We start from the raw sequence: 13,019 nt of genomic DNA, 5'->3' as shown, positions 1-13,019 counted from the left end.
CTTGCTAGCCTTCTGATGAAATCCTTTCTTCTATTATTTTAGTATAGTTTTAATATAATATACATATCATAAAATAATAAATCAAGCCTTCTGAAATACGGAGTCAGATCCTCATGTTTTCCCTCATCCTGGGACCCCTGTGAACACTGTCACCCTTTCTGTGAAGAAATTCCTCCTGATGTCCAACCTACACCTCCCCTGGTGCAGCTTGAGGCTGTGTCCTCTCATCCTGGCTGGGTGCCCATGGCAGAAGCACCCCAGGCCTTTCCACCTCACCCCCCTAAATCTCTGTGAGGGTTTTAATCCCACACAGGTTTTAATCCCAATTCTGTGGCCTTCCAGTCCTGGTGGGTTTCTCTTTGTCCACAAGGTTTTCACCTGCTCCCTTGACATACTCTGGCAGCAACAATCAAGATGTGCTTCTGGCGTTGCTCTTGACAGGGATTTTATTTTTAATTTTATTTTTAATGTCCTGTCCAGTTTCCAGCTCTGAACTGGAGATGGCTCCATAGGATGAGCTACAAAGGGGGAAATGCCTTGGGCTCTGTTTTACTCTGTTCATGGTATTTAAGGAATCTGATTTGTTTGCCCTTTTCCTATCCCTAAACTATCAGAAGTGCCAGGTTGGTTTTTCTGCAGAGCTTTATTACCAGAGAGCCTAAATACTTTGGGGGAAACCTAATCAGTTACTTATCTACTGAGGAAGTAAGGTATGGTATTTGTAATAAAAGGATTTTCTAGGCTGTTACCAAGCATTTGAATCAAGTGGATATTAATGATAACAATTTCAAAGATTTTTTAGCAATTGGATTAGATAATCCTTCATGGTTTTTAGTGCAGAAGACATTACAGACAACTGGAGAACACTGCTGAGTGAATGGCAGAAGCCAGAGACATTTATACACAGAAAGTTTCTGGCATAATAATCCTAAGAGAAAATTGCTCTTAAATGGAGCTTCTCCTGACCCTGGTGAGTGACTAAGGGATATTTCCAGAGCTCAGGAAAGCAGTAAATTCTGCCCTTTCACCTTCTTACCTCCCAAACTCTAAATGTTTGGGATGAAAAAAAAAAACCACTGAGAAGGAAAAAATAATTATTGAAAATGTCAGGAGGGATCTTATCAGAATGGATTAACAGGCAGATTAAATTCTTCCCAGTATTACCAGTACACTGAATGTGCTGGTGCTGCTGCCCATACACCTCACAGGCTCCAGTCCTTTTAGATGGAGTTTGCAGGCAAAAAGACCTTTGTTACTGTATATTTTATTATTTTTCTTCTCTCCCCAACAGAAATGGCACAACTCACTCCAAGCAGAATTAGGCAGGTGAAATGTGCCGTGTTTAGGCAGCTCCTGCCCCTTCTCTCCCCCTCTATTTCCCCCCAAACCCTCCAGGGCAGGAGCCACAAGCAGGTGGTGCCACCATCCCACTGTGGCTCCCCACCTTCCCCAGCCCCACACTGACCCACTCCTTGCACTGCCTGGAAATGACAAAAAAGGGAAGCTGTTTATTAAAAAAAAGGAAGATTTCCCCAGAGCCTACTGGATGTAAGTGGGTTTCAAAGCTAAAATTGATTAAACAAGTGGACATGGCAATTTTGTCAGCACTCTGTTCTAAGCAGGGACAATGCTCAGGCAAGAAGTCTTTCTTCAAATCCAAATAATCTTTGGCTTCTTTTAGTAATTTCTACATTTCTTTCTTGTGGTATTTCCTGCTTGTCTTTGCAGTGAGGTTGCTTTATTATCACTCACTGTATGTGTGATCCTTGTGCTCCAAGATCTCATCATCCTCAGGTTGCACATTTGTATTCAGCCAGGAAAAAAAATTACTGACAACTGTTCTTATTTCTCATCTCTTACTGGAAACACAGCCTTCCTCATTCCTTCTCCATAAACCACATTTTGCCCTCTTGATGCCAGTACCATCTCACTCTTATTCAGTTTTTTATCAGAGGCTTCTCAAAGGATTGAAGCTGCCTCTCCCTGTTCACCGATCCTGGCTGTAATATACTGTGTAACCTTTTAGCCAAGGCTCCTTTCCAAACTGAAATGAGAGTGCTAAGACCAAAAATGAGCTCCTTAATTACTGACATTCACTGCTGGCATCTCAGCTCTGTCTGCCACGGCTGGAGGAGGAAGGAGATGGTGTTTAGAGAGCCAGAAATTCAGGAATCAGTAACTCTCAGGCCTCCAGCTGAGTGCAACGTGCTGATGCCTGGCTGAAACCCCTGGCAGTTCACTTGGGTGGTGCTGAAACGCTCCAGAGCTCTGCTAGGAAATAAACAGAGGCAGACAGGTATCTAGAGGCTCTATAAATGGATCCCACCTGCAGAGCCCATCGTGCCTCCTGACACAAGCACATCTCTCAGGCTGCTGCCGCTCGCTCTGTGGCACAGGCTCAGGGACAGCTCATGTCTGGAGATTAAGCAGGATTTTCAAGCAGGCTTTTAACACCATGAGACAGTCCTTCCAACAGCCCTTCTTGCACATTTTGAATCTCTGATTTATTTAGTCTGTTTTTTAATCTGATCCCCTGCCTCAGACTCGTTCTCAGAGTGCACACAGTGCTCTTACCCAGAGTGTCTCCTTCCTTGAGATTATTTTGATAAATGTTTGTATTGGGCTTTCTACCAATTTAAATTCCTCCAGGAAAAATTCTCCTCAGGAACTCATTGATGTTCAAAGGGTTGAGTCTGGAGGATCTGAAGATCCAAGTCTCAACACTTTATCCTTCCAAGAAGAAGAAACCAAGTCTTGTATAATTTTCTAATGGCAAGTCTCACCACACCCGCTGGGTTGGAGTTTTGGTTTTTTTGTTTCTTCCTTAGAAAGAACTGGTATCACAGGCTAAATCTTGTCTTTCTCATCTCATTTTAATTTGCTTGCCTTCCACAGGAATGACAGGATTTCTACAAAGAACTTAGAAATGAAAGTTACTGTGAACACAGCAGTAATGAAGGCTGCAATTAAATGATTATGAATTTATTATAATGTGCCTGAGTTCTGCCACTTGGGAAAAGACACTTAAACCAAAATGGGTTCCATCCCACCTCTATGGTGGCAAACCCAGAAAAATCCATAATTTTTACTCTTAGCAGTTCTGTTTAATTCACCATTAGGGCATTTGCCACAAGTTAGTCACCATCCCACCTCTCACAGATATTTCTGCATAAGCCAGAGGGAGAGCCTGTGGAGCCTGGTGGAGAAGCTCCAAAATTGACCTTTTCTGGGTCCTGGGAAGACAGGAAGGTTTTGATTGAAGCTGGGACAGGAAATCCCAGGGACAGAAATGCTGCTCTGTTTATGCTGTTGCAGAACTCCTAAGCTGGATGCACCCAACAGAGCCTCGAGGGTTTTTAGAAACTTCTGCTGCCCCTTCAATTAACCCAAAGCCATTGTTTTGGGTCTTGCTGGGTCCAACTGTGCATGGCAGGAACCCAACCTGGGCAGCACCAGGAGAGCCGTGGGATGATAGATGATAGCTTTATAGAGCCCTCTGTGGAAGCAGCTCTCCTGAGATATGAGCACAGCTCTCCAACCCAGGCTGGGCAGCAGGCAGATATGAACAAGGCAGTTATAAACTGGTTATCCTTGATCAGAGAAATATTGCCTGGTATCATATCAGCTCTGTGTAAGGCAAGGGGCCAGCTGGATGGAGAATCAGCTCCAGACCAGGCTGTAAGATAATACCTTGAAATAGCACTGGTTTAACAGCTTGATCTGATTCATCTGTTCTGCCAGTGCAGCACCAAGACAGTAGAAGAAAAATAAGTCATGCTGAAAAATTAGTGCAACTGGCCTCACACATGAGAGAACACAAACAGACTCAATAAAAGCTAACAAAAATCCATTTAGTTTGCAGGGAGTGCATGCAGCTGTGTGCACCAGGACCAGGATTTTGGAAAATCTGCTCTGTACTACCCAGGAATCCCCATCTCCAGTGGATGACAGATGATACACCTGTCGGATTTGCAAGAAACAATAAGAGACAATAACTGGGTTAAACCATCGCTGGATGGTGCTGACCCCCTGCACACACAGGCAACCCACTGCACCACCCTCCCTGCACTCCCTCTGTGCCACCAGCAGCTGGGATGCCACTGTGGTGCCAGGTGAAGGAATTTGGCAGCAGACATGAGTCATCTCACCTGCTGAAACTTCTTCCCATCACGGAGTCCTGCAGGCCCTCAGACAGGACAGTCTGCATCCCCATCAATTCAGGGCATTGTGAAGTCAATATGGAAAACCTGGCAGGTGGAGCTCATGCTGACACCTCATTTGGAGCTCCTCTGAACTGTCCTGGTCTTGTTGGCTTGAAGGCTCTGTGCTGGTTTTAATGGGGCTTTCATGAGCCTTGTTCCAGGGATGAGCACAGCTGCTGGTGCTGCAGCACCCCAGGGAACACCCCTGCCTCTTTCCAGAGCACATCAATGGAGCAGGGCTCTCCAGCTGCTCTCTGGGCTTGGTGTGAGGCTGTGAGGTCTGTGAGGGACTGAACTGCCCCCCTGGTGCAGGTGTGAGTAACAAAGGAGAAGGAGGAAAAGGCTGATAATCAAAGAAAAATAAAATAGCAATAAAAGATCAACCCTCCTGTTCATGCAGCGTGAGAAAGTACTAATGGTTAACTCACTCTCATTGTGGAGCAGAAGGAAAAAATGGAATTGCAGAGGGAAAAACGAAGTTTACCTGGCAAAGTGAATTTGTCATTCACTCTGCCAGATTACTGCTGTTATTTGCTCTTCACTCTTAGAGGGATAAAGAGAAATCGTGCAAATGACCCTGGGCTGTGGCACAGCCCCCTCTGCACTCACACACACACACACAGAGGATGCAAACACAGCCTTTGCAATCCAGGAGGATAATTGATGCTGTGACGGTGGAAGCCCACGGGACTCCGGAGGGAGCTCAGGTATAAAAGGCAGAGATGAAGCTCCCTGGCAGCCAGAGGGCACCGGGAGCTCCGGGAGTGCCCTCCGTGCCCGGCACAGCCCGCAGGCTCCCGGAGCAGCGCCCGAGGAGAGCCTGGATCTGCAGCCGGGGAAGGAGCACCTGGGCAGGGGCTGATCCAGGAGGAGCTGGTTCTCTCCAGGAAAGGTAAGTGGGAGCCTCTCTCTGTGCATTTAGCAAGGTAATGTCTAGTTGGAAGTTGGGCACAATTAAATTCCACTGAAATGCAATCAAAGCTGGCATCAGGAATGAGCTTTGCCAGGTGCCTTTGTACCATCTCAGGATTTATACCAACACGTTTTTGTACCAACTCACAGAATGAAACAACAATTGAGCTACATCATAAATGCAAACCGATGGATTTATCCTATAGATGAGCTTTATAAAGCATGTTAGATGAGCTTTATTAAACATATTAGATGAGCTTTATAAAACATGCTAGACGAGCTTCATAAAACATGTTAGATGGTTACTAGCTGTAGCACATTTTTCTCTTTTGCTATGTTGATGTGAGTTTCTTTTTCCCTGGCAAATGAACGGTGTTTCACTCACCCAGCAATGAAACTGTGCTTGAGCCAAAGCAAAGTGTGAGGAGGAACACAACTCAGTGCTACAGGTAATGCAAAGCCAGCCTGGGCACAGGGAGGCACTTAAAAGGATTTCTGCTTTTCTAATGCAGCATTTCAGGGGATGAAAGTTTCAGCTTTGTAAAACAGCAGGCATGGCAAAAGCTTCATTTCATCTACACAGAGGTGTTTTGAAGACTGCTCAGGTTGAGGTTTCAGAATTGGCCAGAGGCAGTTACCCAGCTCTCCAACATCACGGCCACAATGCTGCTGTTCCCAGTGCACAGGATGGAACAAAGCTATTACACCTCATCTGCTGGAATGGTGCTAAAAGCTCTTCATCTTAAGGGAGATTTATTTATTAATCATTTTTGCACATGCTGCCAGAATGGGAAGGGAAGGTGTCCCTCACCTCAGGAGAATTTCGAAGGTGACAATGTTTTGCAGAGCTGTCGAGCTGCCTGCACACAGGGTGACACTTCCATTTCCCATCTTCTCTTCTGAAATGCAGACACATCTGGGAAGGGATGTAGAACTTTCATTTTTTATTTATTCCTGAAGGAGAAAGGGAGACAGACATACCCCCCAAATCTGGAAGCAGGCTGTGGCTAAGGGAGAGAAGACAAAGCAGGATAGGGGAAGAAGAACAAAGCCAGAAAAAAAACCCCAAAAATAATTTCAAAGAGACTAATAGTAGAGAAATAAAAAAAAGGATCTCAAATGTTCAAAAAGCAATTCTAGAGAAAAATCCAACATTTAAAGAGAAGCCAGAGACAGAAAGAAAATGGTAATCAGGGCAGTGTCCTAGGAAGGGGAAGCAGACAACTTTGGGCTAGGGTTTCATTTACATTGGCACTTAACTTCTCAGCTCACATAGAGGCTTCTCTAATACTGATTAAATCTCCTGGTTGGCACTTTCTATAGATGCTGGTCTGCTGGTAACCACTGATAGATGCCATAGATAATTTCCTCTATCTAGAAAGATCTGACTTGATATTTTCTTGAAGATATTTAGGGAAGAGGTGCAGAAGCAGCATGTTTTTCCAAATTCAGAAGAAAAAGTCAAAAAAGAAAAGGAAGCAGGGGATTTGTTCTAAAAGCAGAACTCCTGTCTGTCTATCAAAGTCTATTTAAGCATTCCTTGGCTCTTTGGTGGGGCAAAGTGATTGTGCAGGAGGAGGAGATGCCACCCATGAGCACAAGGAGCTTTGCAGGAGCTACTGTGCAATTCCCAGGGGAAATGCTGGGGAAGCTGCTGGTCCCATCTGGGAGCACAAGTAACTGGAAACAGAGCCTGGGTGAGAACAACTTGGTGATAAGAAACCCCATTCCTTAGAGGGACACCTTTTCCATGTCTGTCTGTGCACTTTTGGCACTGCCAATAATTCTGTCATTAACTTGCCTGGTGTCAACATCAGACCCACTGCAAGAGCTCAGGTCCTCAATCAGCCTCCCCCTCTCTGCTCTGCCCAAGCAGAAAGGAGAGCTCACTGGTGATGTTTTCCAGCAGAGAGCCTCCCTCCCTCCTCCCCCGTGGGTAAAATCCAATCCTTGAAAGTTCACTTGGGCAATCAGAAGTCCAAGCAAGCCCTTTCCATCTGGGAGCTGCTCCTTTTACAGGGAACTCTCGTTATACATTTGGAAGAGAGTTTTTTTTCCCTCCTCCAAGGGAGATCAAACACCTTTCTGCTCTTTTCTTGTGTATAATAAGATAGGGAACAGGGAAACTTGGTATTTTAAAGGTTCCTATCCACATTCTTTAAGAATCTTCTTTGAGCAAAAGATCAGTCGCTTTCAATGGAAGCTGGGGAAGAGTGGCATTCACTGAAATACCTTCGTCCTGTTGCTGCTTCCAGGGACAAAAGCTCGGCATTCAGCTCGGTGTTCAGCCCCCGAGGGTGGGTGACCCCGGGCTGCTCCGGCCTGAGTCATCCTCAGCCCTTCAGCCAAACCTGGACACAAAAACTGCACCCACGGCTGAGCCCGGCTCACTGCTCCAAGGCTGGAGCTGCTCTCCACAGCAGCAACCCAGCCCTTCCAAAGGGACATATGGACATATTTCAGTCCTGTCCTCTCTCCAGAGCAGCACCTCAGCCCTTCCAAAGGCACATATTGACATATTTCAGTCCTTCCTCTCTCCAGAGCAGCAACCCAGCCCTTCCAAAGGGACATATTGACATATTTCAGTCCTGTCCTCTCTCCAGAGCAGCACCTCAGCCCTTCCAAAGGGACATGTTTACATAGTCCAGTCCTGTCCCCTCTCCACAGCAGCAATGCAGCCCTTCCAAAGGGACATAATTTCCATATTCCAGTCCTGTCGCCTCTCCACTGAATGAACAGGCTCTGTTTTGTTTAGCAAACCAAGCCCAGCAGTTGTCTTTGTTAAATGGCTTTGCCAGCGGCACCTCTGTGCCCGTATTGCCCCTCTGCCCAGGAGTTTTGTTTGGATTTCCCTCTTTCTCTCCAGCCTCTGGACAGCCAGAGGGGCAGCCCAGGCACAGACCCGTGCTCTGCAGGTACAGCCATGAGAGCAGAGCAGGTGGAGTCCCAGGGCTGGCTGCAGAAGGTTCTGTGCAGGTTCCTTTCACATCCCTGCCAACTGCTGCCCTCATCCAGGTGCTTTTAGAGCCCTGCAGGGGTTCCTGGGGCTCACAGCAGCCCCAGAGAGAGCTCTTTCATTGACCTCCAGGTCAGTGAGGGGCTCCCACAGCACCAAAACCTGACAGAGCAGACTCCAGGGCATCACACACAGCCACTGCCCTCCACTGTGCCACACCAAGACAGTTCTGCCTTGGGAAGCACCACAGCCTCAGAGGAACATTTCCAGTCCTTCTGTGCTGAGAAATGAGTAGAGGGACTTGTGGAATTTGCAGGCAGCCCCAGCAAGGGAAGAGATGAGAATATTGACTCCATGTTTCAGAAGGCTGATTTATTATTTTATGATATATATTATATTAAAAGAAAATGATATACAAAAACTATACTAAAAGAATAGAAGAAAGGATTTCATCAGAAGGCTAGCAAGGAATAGAAAGGAATGAGAATAAAATCTTGTGACTGAACAGAGAGTCTGAGACATCTGGACTGTGATTGGCCATTAATTAAAAACAACTACATGAGACCAATCACAGATGCACCTGTTGCATTCCACAGCAGCAGATAATCATTGTTTACATTTTGTTCCTGAGGCCTCTCAGCTTCTCAGGAGGAAAAATCCTAGCAAAAGAATTTTTCATAAAACATGTCTGTGACAGGGACTGAGAACACAAGGGTGGCACTTGGCCTCCCCTCAGTGCCCTGACTCAGCTGCTCTGCATTTTAGGTGACTCCAAGGGGTGGAAGATGCTGGATAAGGCCACCCTGCTCCTGTTCCTGCATTTAGTCTCATGCTCCATCTCCTCCCCTCTCTACCCAGCTCTCAGGTAAGTGCTGAGTGCTTTACCCACACTCTCACTCTGCCTCATCTCTGACCTTGTGCAGAATAAACAGCGGCCAAACTAAAGTTGCCAGCACTTCTGAAAGATGAGTTCTAAATGTGTTTCTAGGCCTATTCCTCTGCCCTGTCTTAATTTTTTTGGTACACTGCTGGCCTAGAGGTGATTTCCAAAGAAGGCAGGCCCCTGATGGAATATTTCAGCCCAAACAGTTGGGTTTGGGTTTAGAATTGAATGCTGGGTTCTGTAAAGGGAAATCTGGCAATCTCCAGAGCAGGCAGCACCTGCAGCCCAAACACTGATAAAAATTTGTGGCTGCAGAGCACCTGCACTGAAGTCAGAACTGCAGATATTCTAGTACATGAAATCTACAGATACCTATTAATATTTCAAGTATTTCCTTGTCGGGTCTTACAAGTTGCAACACTGATTTGTACTTCGACAATGAATAGAAACATAAAAATGAGTGTTGGCTTCTCTAATGTGGATTTGCAGTGTCCCATAGAAGATGCTTTAGCCTTGTGCCAAAGGCATGGCACAATGACACCAGGAACAGTGGGATTCTGCTGGGAGCTCAGGGAGGGGGGTGTGTGTTTGAGGCAGCTCTACAAACCATCCTTCCACTGCTGGGAGAGCTTCAGGGCACTTTCTGACTGGGGAGACCGACAGACAGCACTTGTATTACTGCTAAGATGGGATGAAAAATGGAGAAAGAACAAGCAGGAGAGTAGGGCATGATGGCTAAGAAGACTGAGCCCCAGCTGGATCTGAGCACAGCCCTCAGCGTGCCTGGGGTTTCTCTTGCAGGTTCAGCCCAGGGCCGGTTGCTGGCAAGGCCGTGAGCTTCCAGCTGCAGCCCAGCAGCTCCCTGCAGAGCCACAGCCCCCTGGCAGAGCAGCAGCAGGAGGAGGGCTTCCTAACAGACCCCACTGAGAAAAGGTTGGTGCCTCCCCTGCCAGCCCTGCTGCTGCTGCACAGAGTGCTGGTCACAGCCCAGGAGCAGCTCAGTTAGTCCCAAACCATCACCCGTGGCCAGAGCCGTGTCCTGCTGTCCCCACCAGCAAGGACACACTGACAGGGGCGGGCTCACACGCCCAGGGCTCCTGCAGGGAACAGAATTGTCCACTGAGCTCTGGGACTCTATCTGCAGGGATGCTAGAGCCTCTCCTTTCCCTCTCTGCCTGGAGAGGATCATTATTTCTGTCTGAAGCACAGAGGACTCACCCTTACGACAGTGGCACCAGCCCAGGGGTTTGTGCTTCCCTTACCTGTGGATTTTCTGGAGCCTGGGTCTAACCACAGCCTAGAGATGTGCTGGGGGCTGTGTCACCCTGTCCCAGACAGAGCCCTCCCAGGAGGTGCTGGTGCTGCTGCAGAGCACAGGGACAGCTCAACCCAGCCCTGCCCCAGGTATTTCATTTTCCCTGCTGCCTCCATGTCAGGACTGAGCTCCCTCAAATCCTTTTACCCTCCAACACTGATGCAGTCCCACACTACCAGCTGTTTGCTGTGGTGACCTGCCCTGGAATGAGCCCTGTGACGTGTGGGCTGTTCAGTTTCTCTCACTGACAGCTCAGAGATCAGCCTGTGCTTCCTTCCCTCCCCAGGATGCAGCGCCACGCTGACGCCATATTCACTGACAACTACAGGAAATTCCTGGGGCAGATTTCAGCCCGAAAATTCCTCCAGACCATCATTGGCAAGAGGCTTGGGTAAGCCCCAGCACCCTGCTGCCCTAGGGCTGGGTTTTGCCCATTACCCTGGGCAGTTTTCCACACACCTGGCAGAATTGGCTGCCTTTCACTGCAGCAGAACCAACCTCTCCTGCTGCTCCACATCCCAAAGGGCATTCTGCATCCCTGCAGTCTTGGATACCCCTAATCACAGTTATCATCCTAATTAATGCTTTCCTCCAAGGCTGTAAGCATCAGATCAGCTCAGAGTTCTGCTGCAATACCAACAAGCAACAATATTTGCTGATAATGTTTGCAATGATCCTTCATTGGTAGGGAACCTGTAGAATTTGCAGACAACCCCAGCATGGGAAGAGATGAGAATCTTGACTCCATGTTTCAGAAGGCTGGTTTATTATTTTATGATATATGTTATAGTATATTATATTATTTACATTATATATTTATATTATTTATATGATATATATTTATATAGTATATATTATATATATTCATATTGTTTATATTATATTTATAGTTATATTATATTTATAGTATTTATATTATATTTATATACTAAAACTATACTAAAAGAATAGAAGAAAGGATTTCATCAGAAGGCTAGCAAGGAATAGAAAAGAATGATAATTAAATCTTGTAACTGACCAGAGTCCAAGACAGCTGGACTGTGATTGGCCATTAATTAAAAACAATCACATGAGACCAATCACAGATGCACCTGTTGCATTCCACAGCAGCAGATAATTACTTTTACATTTCGTTTCTGAGGCTTCTCAGCTTCTTAGGAAAAAAAATCCTAATGAAAGGATTTTTCACAAAATGTGTCTGTGACTGGAACCCTTATCCCTGCCCTGGTTTGAACACAGAAAACAGCCTCTCCATTACCCTTGGCTGCTTAGATCACTGACTGCCACTGAACAAGACCAACTGGTCAGATGCAAGCCAGCCCAACCCATCTTCTAACAAAGCAGCAAATACGGTGCCCAGTTCCTTTCTGAAATTAAGCAGAGTTTCCTTAGGCTCAGTCCCAGCAGGCTCAGTTTCTGTGCTGAGCCAAACTTGGAGTGAGGCACAAAAAGCATGTCAGAAACAAAGAGGTTTCTCATCTTCACCCACCAGAAGCAGCGAGAGCAGCCCAGGGGAGGGGCTGCAGGAATTCCTGAGCCGGCGCCAGTCCGACAGCATCCTGATGGACAGCCAGTACCAGCAGCAGATGGTGCTGAGGGACTTCCTGGGAGCCATCCTGCAGAGCCACAGGTGGGTGGCAGTCAGGTCATCCTCTGCCCGCTGCAGGAGCACACCCAGCTCCTTGGCACTGCCTGCCTAACAGGGGTGAACATGCTGAATTAAGTGTCCTTTCGGGGAAAGAATAAGGCTGAGCTCACAAGCAGGGTGCAGATAAGAACAGCCTGCACCACACAGCAGCACATCACTCTGCTGTCTTCTCAGCCTTGTAATCCAGTCAAATAGCAGAAAAAATAATTTCTCTCTTGATCCCAGTGATGCCATCCCTGTCCTCTTCCTTGGCAGGCCTCAGGACATTGACAGCAGTGGGCTGGAAGGTTTTCCCAGCACCCTGGCCAAGCTCATGTAAATATTTCTCCCTTTTCCATCTCCCCACACTCTGGTGAGTACCATTCCCTGCTCAACCCTGTGCATAACTCACTGCTGCTGCACTGCTCAAGGCTTGAAGGCTCTCCGTCAGCAATGCCAGCTCCCACTGCTGCCCATGAAAAAGGTGCTTGCTGCAATTTAAGGGGGAAAAAGCTCCCAATCAATATTATCAAGTACCTAAAACCCTGCTAGATTGAACAGACAGAACACAAGTGCTGTGGAGCTGCATGTGGATGCCTGGGAACAGGTTTGCAGCAGCCCAAAGCAGCCTTGCAAAGCTATCTGAGATGGGGTGCCTGAGGGTCTAGGCCAGGCTCAAGGCAGACAAAATCTTTCTCCAGCAGCAGAACCTGTCTCTAGGTCCCTGGGACATGTCAGGTTTTCCCTGCACTAGAACAGCAGATAGTTTTACTGTTTTCTGTATCCCTCACTCCTGAAAACAGTCAGCTGGAACTTGAATTATGCTCCAAGTCTTGTCATTCTTGAGGGAATGAGAGACAGCACACCATCCATCCTTGGGAATACCTTCCCTTGATCAGCTGTCCCACAGAAATGAAGCCTGTCCAGTGCTGCCAGCAGGATTTAAAGGGGTGTGGAGAGATCAGTGTGCACACTGAACAAAAGAGGGACTGGGGAAGAGAGGGAAGATCAGAATACATAAATCACACAGCTGTGAGAGCATAACATTCCAGCATCTCCCTTGCCATGCTTGACTTGGTTACCTTTCCACCCATAAGGTCAGTCAGGAAAAGCCTCCAAAGGAT

The 13,019-nt window shown here is 47.0% G+C and overlaps 1 protein-coding gene across 1 annotated transcript; it reads left to right on the top strand.

Moving 5' to 3' along the window:
• Window positions 1-8,849: 8,849 nt before the first annotated feature.
• Window positions 8,850-12,235, top strand: GHRH (growth hormone releasing hormone). The gene is made up of 5 exons (XM_063172162.1): window positions 8,850-8,935; window positions 9,755-9,886; window positions 10,555-10,659; window positions 11,761-11,898; window positions 12,172-12,235. The coding sequence occupies exons 1-5, from the start codon at window positions 8,856-8,858 to the stop codon at window positions 12,233-12,235; spliced, it is 519 nt and encodes a 172-aa protein (XP_063028232.1). The 5' UTR covers window positions 8,850-8,855.
• Window positions 12,236-13,019: the final 784 nt, after the last annotated feature.

The sequence above is a fragment of the Melospiza melodia genome, chromosome 19 (genome assembly GCF_035770615.1).
Source record: "Melospiza melodia melodia isolate bMelMel2 chromosome 19, bMelMel2.pri, whole genome shotgun sequence".
Classification (NCBI taxonomy): domain Eukaryota; kingdom Metazoa; phylum Chordata; class Aves; order Passeriformes; family Passerellidae; genus Melospiza; species Melospiza melodia.
This window is presented reverse-complemented; position numbering and strand designations above follow the sequence as displayed.